Below are 13,406 nucleotides of genomic sequence, written 5' to 3'. Positions count from 1 at the left end.
AATAAGCCCTGCCTCTTGTCCAGGCCCCATCTGTGGCTCCTCTCACCTTTGGGAAACACTTACTCCTGCCCCCAATGCAAGAAAGATGGCAATCCACTTTCCAGTCTGCCTGAAGGCACCCTTAGCTCCTTTGTCCTGTCCCAAGCCCAGGGACACACAGGCCAAGTCTCACTGCCAGGCACAGCCCAGGTATTGCCCTTCACAGCCATTTCTTCCTAGCAGAGAACACTAAAATGCCTCCCTCTTCATAGCAGGAGGGCTAAAGCCATGCCTGCTGGGCTCCCCAGTGGTTCCGGTTCCCTGAGCTTCATCCTAGCAAAAGCCAGGTAACCTAATGATTGGGGAGGAAACACTAGGCTGGTACCTGACATTCCCAGCCAAGACCCAGGTGTCTAGGCAGCAACCCTGTCAGAGACGAGATACTTCCCCCCTTTAAACTGGTCTGAACAGGTTTCCTACCTCCAGCAAACACCCATGAGAAGATGACTAACATTACTAGGAGTTATTATTATTGGGGTTATCTTTTCCTAATTCCTCTCTGAGCCACTCACTGAGGGTCTGTGAAAAGTATTTATTTCCTGACACATTTCATCAACTCTAAGGTGCACCATCATCTAATTAATGCACCACTAAGAATCTCCCACCCCATCACTCACCAAACATCAGAAATACTAAAATATCTGTACACATGGTTGTCTTCAGATCCATGAAAAACACTCAATATATTTTTCATTTAAAATCTTTATTAGCTACAAAAATAATATTTATTTAAAATGTTTTGCCTCAGGAAAACATTTTTTAGTTCCTTTTTCAGTTGCCTGTTAGTTCAGTTGATTAGAGCATGATGTTATAACACCAAGGTCAAGGGTTCAGATCCCTGTACTGGCCAGTTGCCAAAACAACGACAACAACAACAGTTTTGGCTGAAAAACCAATGTTTTAAAGTTGTCCAGTCCATTTATATTAAATATGGAAACTGCCACATCCACATGTGAACACATAAAGCAAAAGGTTGAATGCTCGCTTTGCAAAAAACAGAAAAGGGCTCTTTCCCATCAAGTGTGCCACCAAAGATCCTGGTGTCACCGTGGGCCACCACCCCACATGGTGTTACTGATATCGTAAGGACAAACCATATCCAAAGTCTTGCTTCTACCAACATTTCACTCATGCCAAGATCTGCATCTTTGACCTGGAGCAGAAGAAAGCAAAAGTGGATGAGTTCCCACTCTGGCCACATGGTGTCAGATGAATATGAGCAGCTCCCCTCTGAAGCCCTGGAGGCTGCCTGTATTTGTGCCAACAAGTACATGGTAAAAAGTTGTGGCAAAGCTGGCTTTCATATCTGAGTGTGGCTCTATCCCTTCCATTTCATCCACATCAACAAGATGTTGTCCTGTGCTGGGGCTACCAGACTCCAGACAGGGATGTGGAGTGCTTCTGGAAAGCCACAGGACATGTGGCCAGGGTTCATACTGGCCAAGTCATCATGTCCATCCACACCAAGCTGCAGAACAAGGAGCATGAATTGAGGCCCTACGTAAAGCTAAGTTCAAGGTCCCTGGCTGCCAGAAGATCCACATCTCAAAGGGGAGCTTTACCAAGTTTAACACAGATGAATTTGAAAACATGGTGGCTGAGAGCGGCTCATCCCAGATGGTTGTGGGGTTAAACACATCCCCAGCCGTGGCCCCTTGGACAAGTGGTGGGCCCTGCACTCATGAGGGTTTCCACTGTGCTGCCCCTTCCTTACTCATGCCTAATAAATCTTATTTCCCTTCAAAAAAAAAAAAAGAGAGAGAAGGGCTCCGCCTCCTCAAAGCTTCCCAGCCTGGCTCACTTCCTATTCTGCTGACCCCAACAGCCTAAGTTCTGCTGTCAAACATTTCCTATAGAACAAACTCAGGCCATTTGATGGCCAAGGCTCCCACACAACCAGGCTTGGAAGCCATATTTATTTTACCTGTGTGAACTAATATTGTAACATGTTAATAACATGTAACAAACAGCAAACGGTAAAGAAAGCCTCAGGTTTCAGCAAAGCAAGTTACAATGCTCAATTTCAAACTGGGAGATGAGATTGGTAGGTTTACTTTGTACTGAGAACAAGTACTTTCACTATTGTCTTCCCACAGCTTTACAGACTTTTGGGGCAAGTCATGTCAGAAAAACAGAGCCATGCTTCTCCAACCTATACACCTGCTTTCAATCCTCTGCAGATTCTAGCTCTTCAGGGTCCTATAGCCCCGGCCATACACTGGCTGCAGGACAGATATCCAACCTGGATCTACAACCCTGAAGTAGGTAGTCCCCCAGGGTCATGGGTATTCCTCAGACAGGCAGGAAAGGTACTAATGTGAATGTTCTAAAACCCCTGCATCTCTGGGTGCCTTGGTACTGGGAACATTAGGTCCAAACAGCACTTTGAGTGACAATGATTCATTCAAATAGAAGAGCCACAGGAAGCAAAACAAACCTAATTTCCACAAGGAACCTGGCCAAGTCATAGGCAAGCTGGCACCTTTGCATTTTAGAGGCCATTTGGGGAAAGCCCCTGACCCAGGAAGTCTGAACATGCCAAAAAGGCTGGCAGCATCCACCCTTCCCAGAGGATTCCACTAGCCGGCCTGCTCAGGCCTGAGGGCATCAGCTCAGAGCCTGGCTCACTGCAGAGGTGCTTGGGGACACTGACAAAGCAGGAACCCCTCAGCCCATGGGAATTCTGGATACCCTCTCCAGTTTTTGAAACTTACAGGCTCTGAACCACTTCTCTTCCTCTCAGAGGCTCAGGGTGAGTTGGGATATGAAAGTTCCTTCTGAGAGATGTGGCTCCCATGACAAGCCAGGCCTCCTCCCAGTAACAATAGCCTACCTGATGAGAAGCCCCATCTTTCAGTATAAATCCCAGCTCCAGGAAGGCTGAGACTTGACTCAACCTCAGCCCCAGCGTCCTCATCTGTAAAATGGGGAAAATGACCTCATCCTTGTATGATTATAGGGCTAGGCATATGCTGGGCTCTCCACCAGTGCTGGTTTCCATCTGCTCCTGTGGGCTGTGAGAAGATCTAGTAAATCATGTGAGGCTGTTATACAAATGGGTCCAGGGTATGTCCAGGATCTATACTCGTCCTCCTTCCCAACTGGCCTTGGACCCAGTGCACAGTGGGGCCTTGCCTCCCTATTCGTAACTCAAAGTATGTAAGGGAAGTAGGGAGGATGCAGGCAAGGGGAAGCCAGGATCCTATAGGGGAACAAGGCATAGGCTGGGGACCCTCAGGGAATTGCCGGCCTGTCAAGACCTGTCTGCCAGGAGTGCATGAAAACCCTGACAGGCATGGGGGAAGGGAAGGACCTGCTGTGGGTGAAAGCCCAAAGACCAGCATTCACCTCTTCAGTCTAAAACAGGTGCACTAGATCCTGGCATATTTACACATGAGATTTTGACTATCCTTGTAGTCCTTGATTTACCCAGTATAAAAATTTCTGCCCTAGCTGTACCATAACTATCCACAGCTAACCCTCTAAAGACTGCCAGTCCAGGAAGGGCAGGCAAGGAGCAGGAGGCAGGGATCTGTGTGAGGTGCTCAGCAGCACAGACATTTGGGATGACAGGCTGTTCCCAGCCCATGGAATTCCTCAGGGTTTCAGGTCACTTGATCCTTTATCATTAAACACCAACTCTACCTTGGAGCTGTGGGAGGCAAGACCTGCTGACCTTAAAGCTGCTGTCTTCAAGCAGTTAGTGGGTACATCTACATGAGGCAGAAACTGCAGGAGGAAGTCTGAATTGAGAAGATCACAGGCTCAAGCTTGCTGACCACCCAGAAAGGGCCAGAAAGCTTTCCAGTTTCAGCAACCCTTGAAGAGGATGTGCTCCTCAGATGGAAGGCAAGCCCAGCACTGAGGAAAAAAAGATCTCAAACAGCCACACACCCACCTTCAGAAATTCTGCTTCATAAACTGATCCAAAAACATTAAGAATCAAAACCACAAAACTTGGGCAGACCCATAAAGAGTACTAAAGATTAGATTACCTGCCCAGAGATACCCATAAGAAATTACCTTGACCAATAACTGGGGAACTGCTGAATTTGAAGGTTTTGGTCACTTCCCAGTCTGTACTACCAGGTGAACAGCAACTGATTTCCCACTCAGTTCTGGGGACCTCCCTCCAGATGCTTAGCTGGTGCCCTCTTGCACACAGTAGACCACCAAACACCAGGTTTAATAAAGATACAGCACCTATAGTACTGCACACCATGAACATAAGCAAAGTCTTTCACCCCAAACCAGTACCCTTTCAAAACCTGGGGAAACAGCAAATGGGTAGAGGAACTTCTATCACTTAGCCCTCATCAAAAAGTAGGTTTCGACCCACAGCCTGAACCAGCCACTTAAGTACAGCTAAAAGACAAAACTAAAGAATCAGGCTCTCCCTAGGGCTAAATTAATTATAATTGACTTCTGAAACCAAGAAAACACGAGCTTTATCATTCAGGGCCCACAAGATGACTTCTTACCCATGTGGGAGTTGCAGAACTTAGAAATGGCAAGCAGACTCTAGATAGATGGGTAAGCACTTTCACAGTTCATGATGGTCAGCAAAAAGGGATGTTAAGAAGGTATAATCATGAAACTGATTTGGTGAGAATTCCCTCACACTACAATCTTCTGGAAGGTCCTTTGGGCCTCTCTGGTGGCACTTTCCAACCAACACCTCTGGACACATCAGCTCCTGGGGTGTCGGCTGGGCCCATCCTTGGGTCCCCCCACAGATATGCCAGGGGGTCTTTTCAGAGGTCCATTTCAAAGTGGCACAGACTGCTGCCCTACAGCACCCCCACTGCTTGGATCTATACTGGTCTGCTCTGGCAAGGTCCCTGCCCTCCCTAAGACCTGATCACTGGTTCCTGACCCTTCAGCTCCCTCACCCCTCAGCCAAGCTGCAGAGCTCAGCCAACCTGCAACCATCTACGACTGGGTTCCACAGACAACACCCTGAAGGCATTCCCACATGTGGTGGTCAAGGCCTCTTTGGGGCAGGCTGACTGTGTGTTCTCTGCTCAGGAAAGCAGGAGATGGTCCCTCTGATGTAGTTTGACCCTTCGTGCTGACTCACACTCAGAGTTATCCTGTATCTATGCCATGGACTATGACAATGAGACAAATCTGCTCTGTGGCTTCTGCAAATGAAGAGTATGGGCAGTCACATGGCTAGACTAGGGCAATCACATGGCTAAATGGCACAAGTCAACAGGAAAAACCTCTACCTTAAAACCAGAGGGCCAGGCCTTTGTCCCCACCTGAGATGAAAACCCATGGTGAAAGTGGGTGCAAGGAGCCTTTGCTTTGTTGAGTAAAGCAGAGCCACACCCACAAGTGACAATCATTGGTGCTGCCAGACATGCAAACCTCAAACCAGCACACAGCTCCTGCCACAAAGACCAAGGATCACATTCTGAATACACTTGTCCATTGGGGATATGCTCACTGTTAAATATTTGTGAAATTAATAAATTAAAATTTCCAAGACAATTTGAAGTTAGTAATTATTGTAAAAGCCCTATTTCAAGTATTTCTATTTCAAGTAACTCATTTTTAATCTGAATACACTTGTCCAGCCCAGTTAGTGCCTTTCAGGTCTGAACTATGAAGCATTTTATCTATGTTAACGATTCTCATCTAAAAACAAAAATTGATCTTTTTCTCCAGAAAAGTAAGGGCATATTTACAGCCCCTAATAAAGTTTTCAGAATCAGCCCTTCAACCCCAAGCCCTGACATCATCTATTTTCACTGTGTCGTGTTCTGTTTCAGTCCTTGTCAGTAATTTTTTTTTTTTTAAAAACATAGAAGCCTATATTTTCAATAAGTATTTGAGCTGATGAGTCTGGGCAAATGCCATTCTGACAGCCCATCCACCCCCAAGGATGCCTTCCTTCACCAACCCACATTTCCCGGTGTGCTGTGTTCACAAGAGGTCCATTCAGAACCAGGGAACACCCACTTGAGGCAGGAAGAAACTGCAGTTCATCTCACACAGGCGGGGTTCGCCACAAAGCTCTCAAGCATCCAAAGAAATGCTCCTTTCATGAACTCCGCTTCCTAGCCAAAAAGAATGCCCATTGTTCTCGTGGGAACAATTGGGGGCCCTTGCCAGCTGAGAGCACAGTCCCAAGAAGGGCTGCTCCCAGCCTGCCGACATCTTGGGCTGAGGGCAAGTCCACATTGTCTGCAGGAAAGAAGGCTGAGGGGAAGCAGAAATGAAAAGTCCCCCCTTGCAGGCTCTACCAAAAAGAACAGGGCTCTTGGGGGGCTGCCCAGTAATTTCATGAGATGCAAAGACAGCTCTCCCTGACTATCCTAAAAAGGAGGGGTTAGAACACCTCCAGGCATATAATTACATTCCTCAGCCAGTCCCACACTCAATTAAACTGGAGGAGAGGCGCTTACAGGGAGCACCAATCTTGAGAGAAGCAAGAGTCAGAATGGGTGACTTATACTCTGGACAACCCAGGAAAGGTTCAGATTCACCAAGCAAAGGCCAAGCTGCTTTCTGTGGGACCCATTCCCACAGACCCTGATGGGGCAGAAGGGTGTTCTCAGATCCAAAAGCAGCTGTGAAAACAAAGGACAGTCAAGACCTTGGATGAGATTTGTGTATAGGCATTCAGTCTGATTCAAGGGAGCACACATCAGGACCATCTACTTTAGGGTATCCTGAGGCCACAGAAGAGGAGAAAGGAGCCCCATGGCCCCAGTCTCTCAGAAAGCTATGCTGGCCATGAGGACCTAGAGACAGCCCGCAACCCCTTCTCACAAAGTCTGATCAAAGGAGTCCATTTGGGAGATAAGTTAGAGTCAATAATAACAAATCAATTCTCGAGGCAGAGCTAGAGAACAGCACAGGAAGCAACAGGTGCTGGCCAGGCTGAGACTGGAAAAGGGCTGTCAGAACATGAAAGGGTGTCATGCATCAGGCAGAGCAGAGGATCTAGGACCTCAGGGCTATACCTTTCAGGCAGACAGGTCCCCTTGTCTTTCTTCTGACCCTGCAGATTGATGTATACATAAGTATAAAAGTATAAGGAAGCCCTTGCTTTAGAAGCTGATGTTACCCAATGGGCATACTAACAGGCACACCTGGCTGACACCAAGCAGCACACCCTCTGCCACTGTGACTCCCAGAGTTGCCATAACCTCCTGAAATAAAGTAACCAATAGCTCACACAAGTCAAACAAGGCTTTGCAGGCAGCCAACACAGCTTACTTAGAATGAGACCTTAATTTTCTATACCTTTAATAGACTGGTATTCAGTCTGCTGCAAACACTGGATTATTCACATCCACCCCATGCACATCCCCTTATCAGTCAGCAAGTATGATGATAACCATGCCATTTAGTCTCACCAGATCTCAGGACAGATCATGCTCCTCCTGTGAGTCCTCACTAGGTGACTTGGCCATGTCCAAAAAGGCTGGAAGACCAATCCCCACCTGATACCCCTCATGAGGTTTAGAGGGAATCCAGGCCAGGCCCAGTACCTCCCACCTCAGTTCCCCACTGGCTCTTTCCTCTTTTGGTACCTGGGGAAGACACCCTGAATAGCACTCTATGAGCAGCCCACTTCTTTCTCTACTTATCTTCACTCAAACTGACAATGTGACATGAGTGGGCATTAGCCTGACTCTGCTGAGGAGCTTGACTCTGCTGAAGAGCCTGACTCCACATCCTCATGACAGCTCCTCAATTTCCCACATGGAGCTCTGCAACCCACCACTGCCCTACAAGTCCTCCCCTTGTTGCTCCCTCTTGTTAATGATTCATTACAAGGCAAGCCTTTAATTAGGCATCTACATTGAAACAGGTCCTGTGCCAAGTACCCAGAATGCTACACATGGAACCATGGATACCCTATCAACCAGGCATCAACCTTCATTGTACAACCAGGCTGGGGCCTGATCTCCCAAACTCCTGGTCCTGCAGCCTTCACAGGCTCCCTCCCAAAAGCCAGAAGTGTAAACCAGCCATTTATTCTGCAACCAGTTTTGGGCCCCCATGGTGGGTCAGCTTCTGCTCTGCCTCAAAGATGTCCTATTGCAAGGCAGGCTGTGCCACAGACTTGTCCCAACACATGAAACCATCCATGCCAAGGGCAGGCCGAGAGTCTCTTTTCCATAGCTCTGCAGTATCAAAAGTGAGAGGCAGGGGAACAGTCTTCTGAAACTGACTAGAACAAAGCATTAAATTACAATTCCAATGCACACTGACATATAAAATAAACACAGATCAGTCAGTGGAGATAAGACCTATAAACCATAGGCTCAGGAAGCCTCTTGGGTGCTCCCTCCAAACTAACTCTGTCACTACAGACTATGTGGTCTGGGAACAAAACACTTAGCTACCACTTTGTCACCTAAAAATGGAGCCACTTGGGCAGCCAGGCCCTTCATCTCTTGGTCTTCTCTGCCCCTGCTGGCTCTGAGTTGTCCCCTGGCTTGCCACCCCCTCCAGCCCCCACTCCACATATTCTTCTTCCCCATGCCCTCCTCCCACTTTGCGACAGTCTGTCTGATCCCCTCCCCCATCCCACCACAGGCAGGGGTGGGCTCAGGTGCCCCACTCCCCTCCTTAGCAAAGCCTTCTCTCTCAGGTGCAGTACTTCCCCCCTCCCAGCCCCATTGCCACCACCCACCCCGTACTGACTGTAATTTTTTAAGAAGAGTGACTTGCTGGTTCTAAATTTCTAGTTATTGCAATAAAAAAATAAAATAATGGGCTGGCTGGTTAGCTCAGTTGGTTAGAGTGCAGCCTTACTACACCAAGGTCAAAGATTCAGGTCCCATACCAGCCAACCACCAAAAAAAAAAAAAAAAAGGATGAAAGTGGAGGTTATTATTAATAAATAAATAAATAAATAAAAATAATAAAAATGGAGCCACATTATCTACTGAAGGGCCGAGGAGCAAAGAAACCCTAGTATTAATGAGCTAACCTAGCACCCAGATCTGGATTCCCAGTAACATTGCCCACCAAAAGGAATCATTCTCCTTGGAGAAGTGGTTGAGGGAGGGTAGTGACTCTGTACTAATAACAGGTCAATAAATACATACCTAAGAGTCAGAGGGATGAGGTGGGCCACTTCCCAACACAAAAATACAACAAGAAGTCAAGTATAAAAGTATGTGCATCACAGAATCCAGGACTGCAAAACAGTGCAAGGCCATATGACCCTGTGAGGCAGCAGGCGAGCTTAGTCTCTTGCTGCCCCTGGCACAGGCTGGCATTTCTCCCTGCATACAGCCAGGCAGGCTTTGACAATCCAAAGCAGGCTTGCAGGTGCTGAAAGGGTCCTCATTCCCTCTGCCAGCTCACAAACATTTGAGGACCTACTATGTGATGGGAGGCAAACATACAGACTAACAAAATACAAGAATTTCAAGTACAGAAATTTGTTAAGAAGATCACATAGAATTGTGTGGGAAAACCACTTTCACCAGGGTGGAGGAAAAGGGCTCCAATATCCCAGATGATGTTCAAGTTGAGTCTGAAAGAGGTGGCTGTACCCATGATGAAAGAAGAAAAAGCCAAAGGTATGGGGTAGGCTCTAAGCTAAGCATGTTCATGGGTCAGAAAAGAGTCAGCGTGGCTAGAACAAGGTATACAAAGGGAAAGGGGAGAGAGAGGAGGCCAGAGGCCAGATGACACGGGGCTTGATCCCAAGTGTAGTGCAGTAGTGGGGGATTTTGAGCATATTTAAGGTTTAGAAAGATAAAGATATCTCTAGCCTGTGTGTGGAGAATAGACTGAGGGGTCAATTGGAAAGGAGAAAGGGGGGCCTGGGAAGAGGTAACAAGCAGTAGCTTGGATGAAGAAGGGTAGTAGCAGATGGGCTTCGATATGATTTGGAGGTCACCCCAACAAGTATCCTTGGGACCAATATCTGAAATGTTCCTCACACATACAAGAATATAGGGCAGCCATTAAAAGCTACTTTCCCAAAGAATATTTAATGACCACAGGGAAAAAACTCAAGCTGCAGTGAATAAAAAAGATTAAAATATATGTCCAGTATGATCCCAGGTCTGCCTAAGATGTCTCTTTGTGTATGTGGCGTAAATACATCTGGATGAGCATAGAAAACGATGGAAGAATGCGCTCTGAGTGATAGAAAACATAAGAGATTTTCTATCTCCCTTTTCTGTATTTTCCACTATCTACATTTATGCATCATAATCCTGTTTTACACATTGTAGAAACCAAAATTCCAGGAACAATGTAAGGCTTTCTGACCTTCTGACTCCCCAACCCATACAATCCTGATGGTAAGACTGTTGGGATGAAGAGTCACACATCTTCATCTGTTTTTCTACAGGCTCATCAGCTACTAAATGGTCTACTTTCCACAGATAAATATGCTCAGATAAAATCCTCTTTTCCTAGAAAAATCTCTTTACTCCCCTGGTGAATAAGCCTGTTAAATATCTCTCTGTCAGATACAGCAAATAAACGGGTCACTGTATCAGTTCAAGGCACTTCTGGTTGAGCTTAATCCATGTAAAACATTCCAGTAGCCACTGGAACAAGGGCAACCAATGCAGGGTTTGGATATTCAGAGGATCAAATCTGAAGTTGTGCAAGAAATGTACCCTCTAGAACTGCCACTCTTTAATGGTCAGACTAGCATCTAGTTTGCTGGGGTATTATGAAGATTACATAGAAACCTATGCAAACACTCTGCAAACTAGATAGAGCTCTATAGAAGTGGGCCAGGATCCTCAGAAGTATGGCCATCCCTGAGATCACAAGGCCACCCCAAGAACAAACTATGACCTAAAAAGGAGGAGGCCAAGAGAGAAAAGGAAGAGAGCACAAGGAGAGTGCAGGCAAAGAGTAGGTCCAGCCAGATTCAAGGGAAAGGAGCACAGACTCCCCTTTCCATGGGAAGAGTGGCATAGAATTTGTGGCCATTTCTAATCTAGATGCCTGGGGCTGTGGGTCAGAGAGGGGCAAGTTGGTAAGGACCCACCAGAGCCTGTATGTGCTTTGACCAATGGAGTACAATGGAAGTGTTGCTGTGCAAGTTTCCAAGCCGAGGCCTTAAAAGACTGGCAGCTTCCACTTCCTGTTTCTTGGAATGTCCAATCTTAAAACCCAGCTGTTGTGCTTTGAAGAAACCCAAGCAGCCCATGGAGAGGTCTACACAGAGAAGAACCAAGGACACTGACCAAAAGCCCAGCTAACCCCGCTTTCAACAGACAGCATCAACATGCCAACTATGAATGAACCACCTTTGAAGTGGATCCTCCAACCCCAGATGAGCTACTCTAACTGGTGCCACATGAAGCAAAGAGGAGGTTCTCTGACAAGCCTTGAATCCCCAAATTCCCAGCCTCAAAACTTTGAGCAAAATAAACTGTTTTAAACCACAGCAATATATAGCCAGAACAGTATGTATATGTAGAAGTCTAAATGTGGAGAGATATAAAAAGTACCATACCAAAGTATAGATCTTAGAATATTTTTAGTTCATTTCCAAGCCATACCTCTAGGGAAAGAGCCATAAGGGCAGGAGTCAGCAAACTATGGCCATGAGCCAAATTGGCCCACCACTTGTTTTTGTATGGCTCACAGTTTTTATATTTTCAAATGACTGAAAAAACAGAAGATTTCTTGACAGGAAAATTATATAAAATTCAAATTTGTTTCAGTATCCATACGTAAAGTTTTACTAGAACACAGCCATGCCATTCTATGGCTATTTTCACACCACACTGGCAGAGTTGAGGAGTTTCAACAGAAACCATATGGCCTGCAAAGCCTAAAATATTTACTATCTGGCCCTTTAAAAAATGTGTGCTGACCTTTGCTCTAGGAGATGTTCATAACTTGAGGGATACATCCCACTGACCTGCCCGCCATGCACAAGTTCCACAGACCCAAACAGAGGGATGTTGCTTCTTCATGCAAAAGCTTCCTCTTTCACTTGATTTCCATCCTGTGTCAGCCAGACACTCTTCCGTATACACGAGTCTCAGATCTCGTTGTTCTATGGATTGCTTCCCCAAAAGGATACGGGGCAAGGCTGAAGTTTGGGTACTAATTTTGGTTCTTAAGTGATCAAATACATTAGTAAATATAAACCACCATATTAGAGCAGAATCCCTATATTTATATCTTATTTTAAAAAATAAGTTCAAAGCATTTAAAAATTCTGTATTTCTTGGGATTAACTCAATTGGTTTATGAAAGGTGACGTTTTCCTATATACACAACAGGTCCTCCCAACAAATCCCTAAACCAGTGACCAGGAGACCTTCAAGAATATGGAATAAAGTCTTTTTCATGGTGACAAGAAAAACTGGAGCAAGAATAAAGTTTTAGATGCTATTATGAGATAAATGGGGATCTTCTTGTGAACACCAGTGGCTGTCCCTCTCCTGAAGGGCACTTAGCAGGTACTAGAAGAATTAAGCTTGGACTTGCTGAAGCTTAGAATTGAGAAGAAAAAGGCATCAAACTCAGAGATGGAAGATGAGAACTCTTCCTCATTTACACTTTATATCCAGTCTCACCTTGAGGACTTCGCCACTGGAGGCAATTAAATCTGTTGGAATGATCACTCGAAATGAGCGCCCAACAACAGCCGTGCCATCAGGAATGCCAACCACTGTGGGAACAGCCTCATGGAGGTCTGAGAGCACTGAGTGCATGGATGCCTCGAGCTGATTCTCCCAGTCCCTGATGGCCTCCGAGGGTTCACTGGGCCAGCGGGACTGAGCCATAGCCACGGAGAGCAGAAGGAGAAAGGTCTTCCCCCAGAGGGGGAGCAGTAGTGAGAGGCCAACAGACATCCTCATTCCAGGTCTGAGTTTCCTCAAACTGACAGTCTTGCTAAGGAAGGAAGCAAGTGACTTGGTCCCAGAGCTGGGTCCTCACCCTCTGCACACCTGCTCCATCACAGAGCACCCACAGCCTGAAAAAGAAGAAAAGCAGATTCAGACTTCAGTAATCCACATGGTCTCAAAGTCATGCATTACCCCCCGAGTATTCTTGTCAAAAACACTTGTCCTGAGTTGGATCAAGCCTTTCATCCTGTGCTCTCCAGTATAGAAACCACCAGCTACACATAGCTACTTAGCACTGGAAATGTGACTGGTTCATTAAGTGTAAAATACACAATGGATTTTGAAAACTTTGGATAAAAAAAGATATAATACCTCATTGCTTTTAAAATATTGACCACATATTGAAATAGTATTTTAGATAAAATTAAATATATTATTAAATAGAATGTATAGTAAATAATAATTAATAAATAGTAAATAGTAAAAAATCCATTAAATAAAATATATCATTGAAATTAATTTCAACTTTTTTTTTTAATGTGGCTACCAGGAAAATTT

At 45.8% G+C, this 13,406-nt stretch overlaps 1 protein-coding gene and 1 pseudogene across 5 annotated transcripts in view; one reads left to right on the top strand and one right to left on the bottom strand.

The window, feature by feature from the left end:
- The window catches only part of DAG1 (dystroglycan 1), a 62,098-nt gene that overhangs the window by 5,793 nt on the left and 42,899 nt on the right, over positions 1-13,406 (bottom strand). For all 5 annotated transcript variants that reach the window (XM_063113779.1, XM_063113780.1, XM_063113778.1 and 2 more), the window contains one exon: positions 12,576-12,976. In XM_063113779.1, the coding sequence (XP_062969849.1) occupies positions 12,576-12,860 (285 nt within the window). In that variant the 5' untranslated portion in view covers positions 12,861-12,976. The remainder of the gene's footprint in view (positions 1-12,575; positions 12,977-13,406) is intronic.
- LOC134390848 (large ribosomal subunit protein uL16-like) lies at positions 268-1,724 on the top strand (annotated as a pseudogene).

The sequence above is a fragment of the Cynocephalus volans genome, chromosome 11 (assembly GCF_027409185.1).
Source record: "Cynocephalus volans isolate mCynVol1 chromosome 11, mCynVol1.pri, whole genome shotgun sequence".
NCBI lineage: Eukaryota > Metazoa > Chordata > Mammalia > Dermoptera > Cynocephalidae > Cynocephalus > Cynocephalus volans.
Note: the sequence above shows the minus strand (reverse complement) of the source record. Positions and strands in the feature narration are given on the sequence as shown.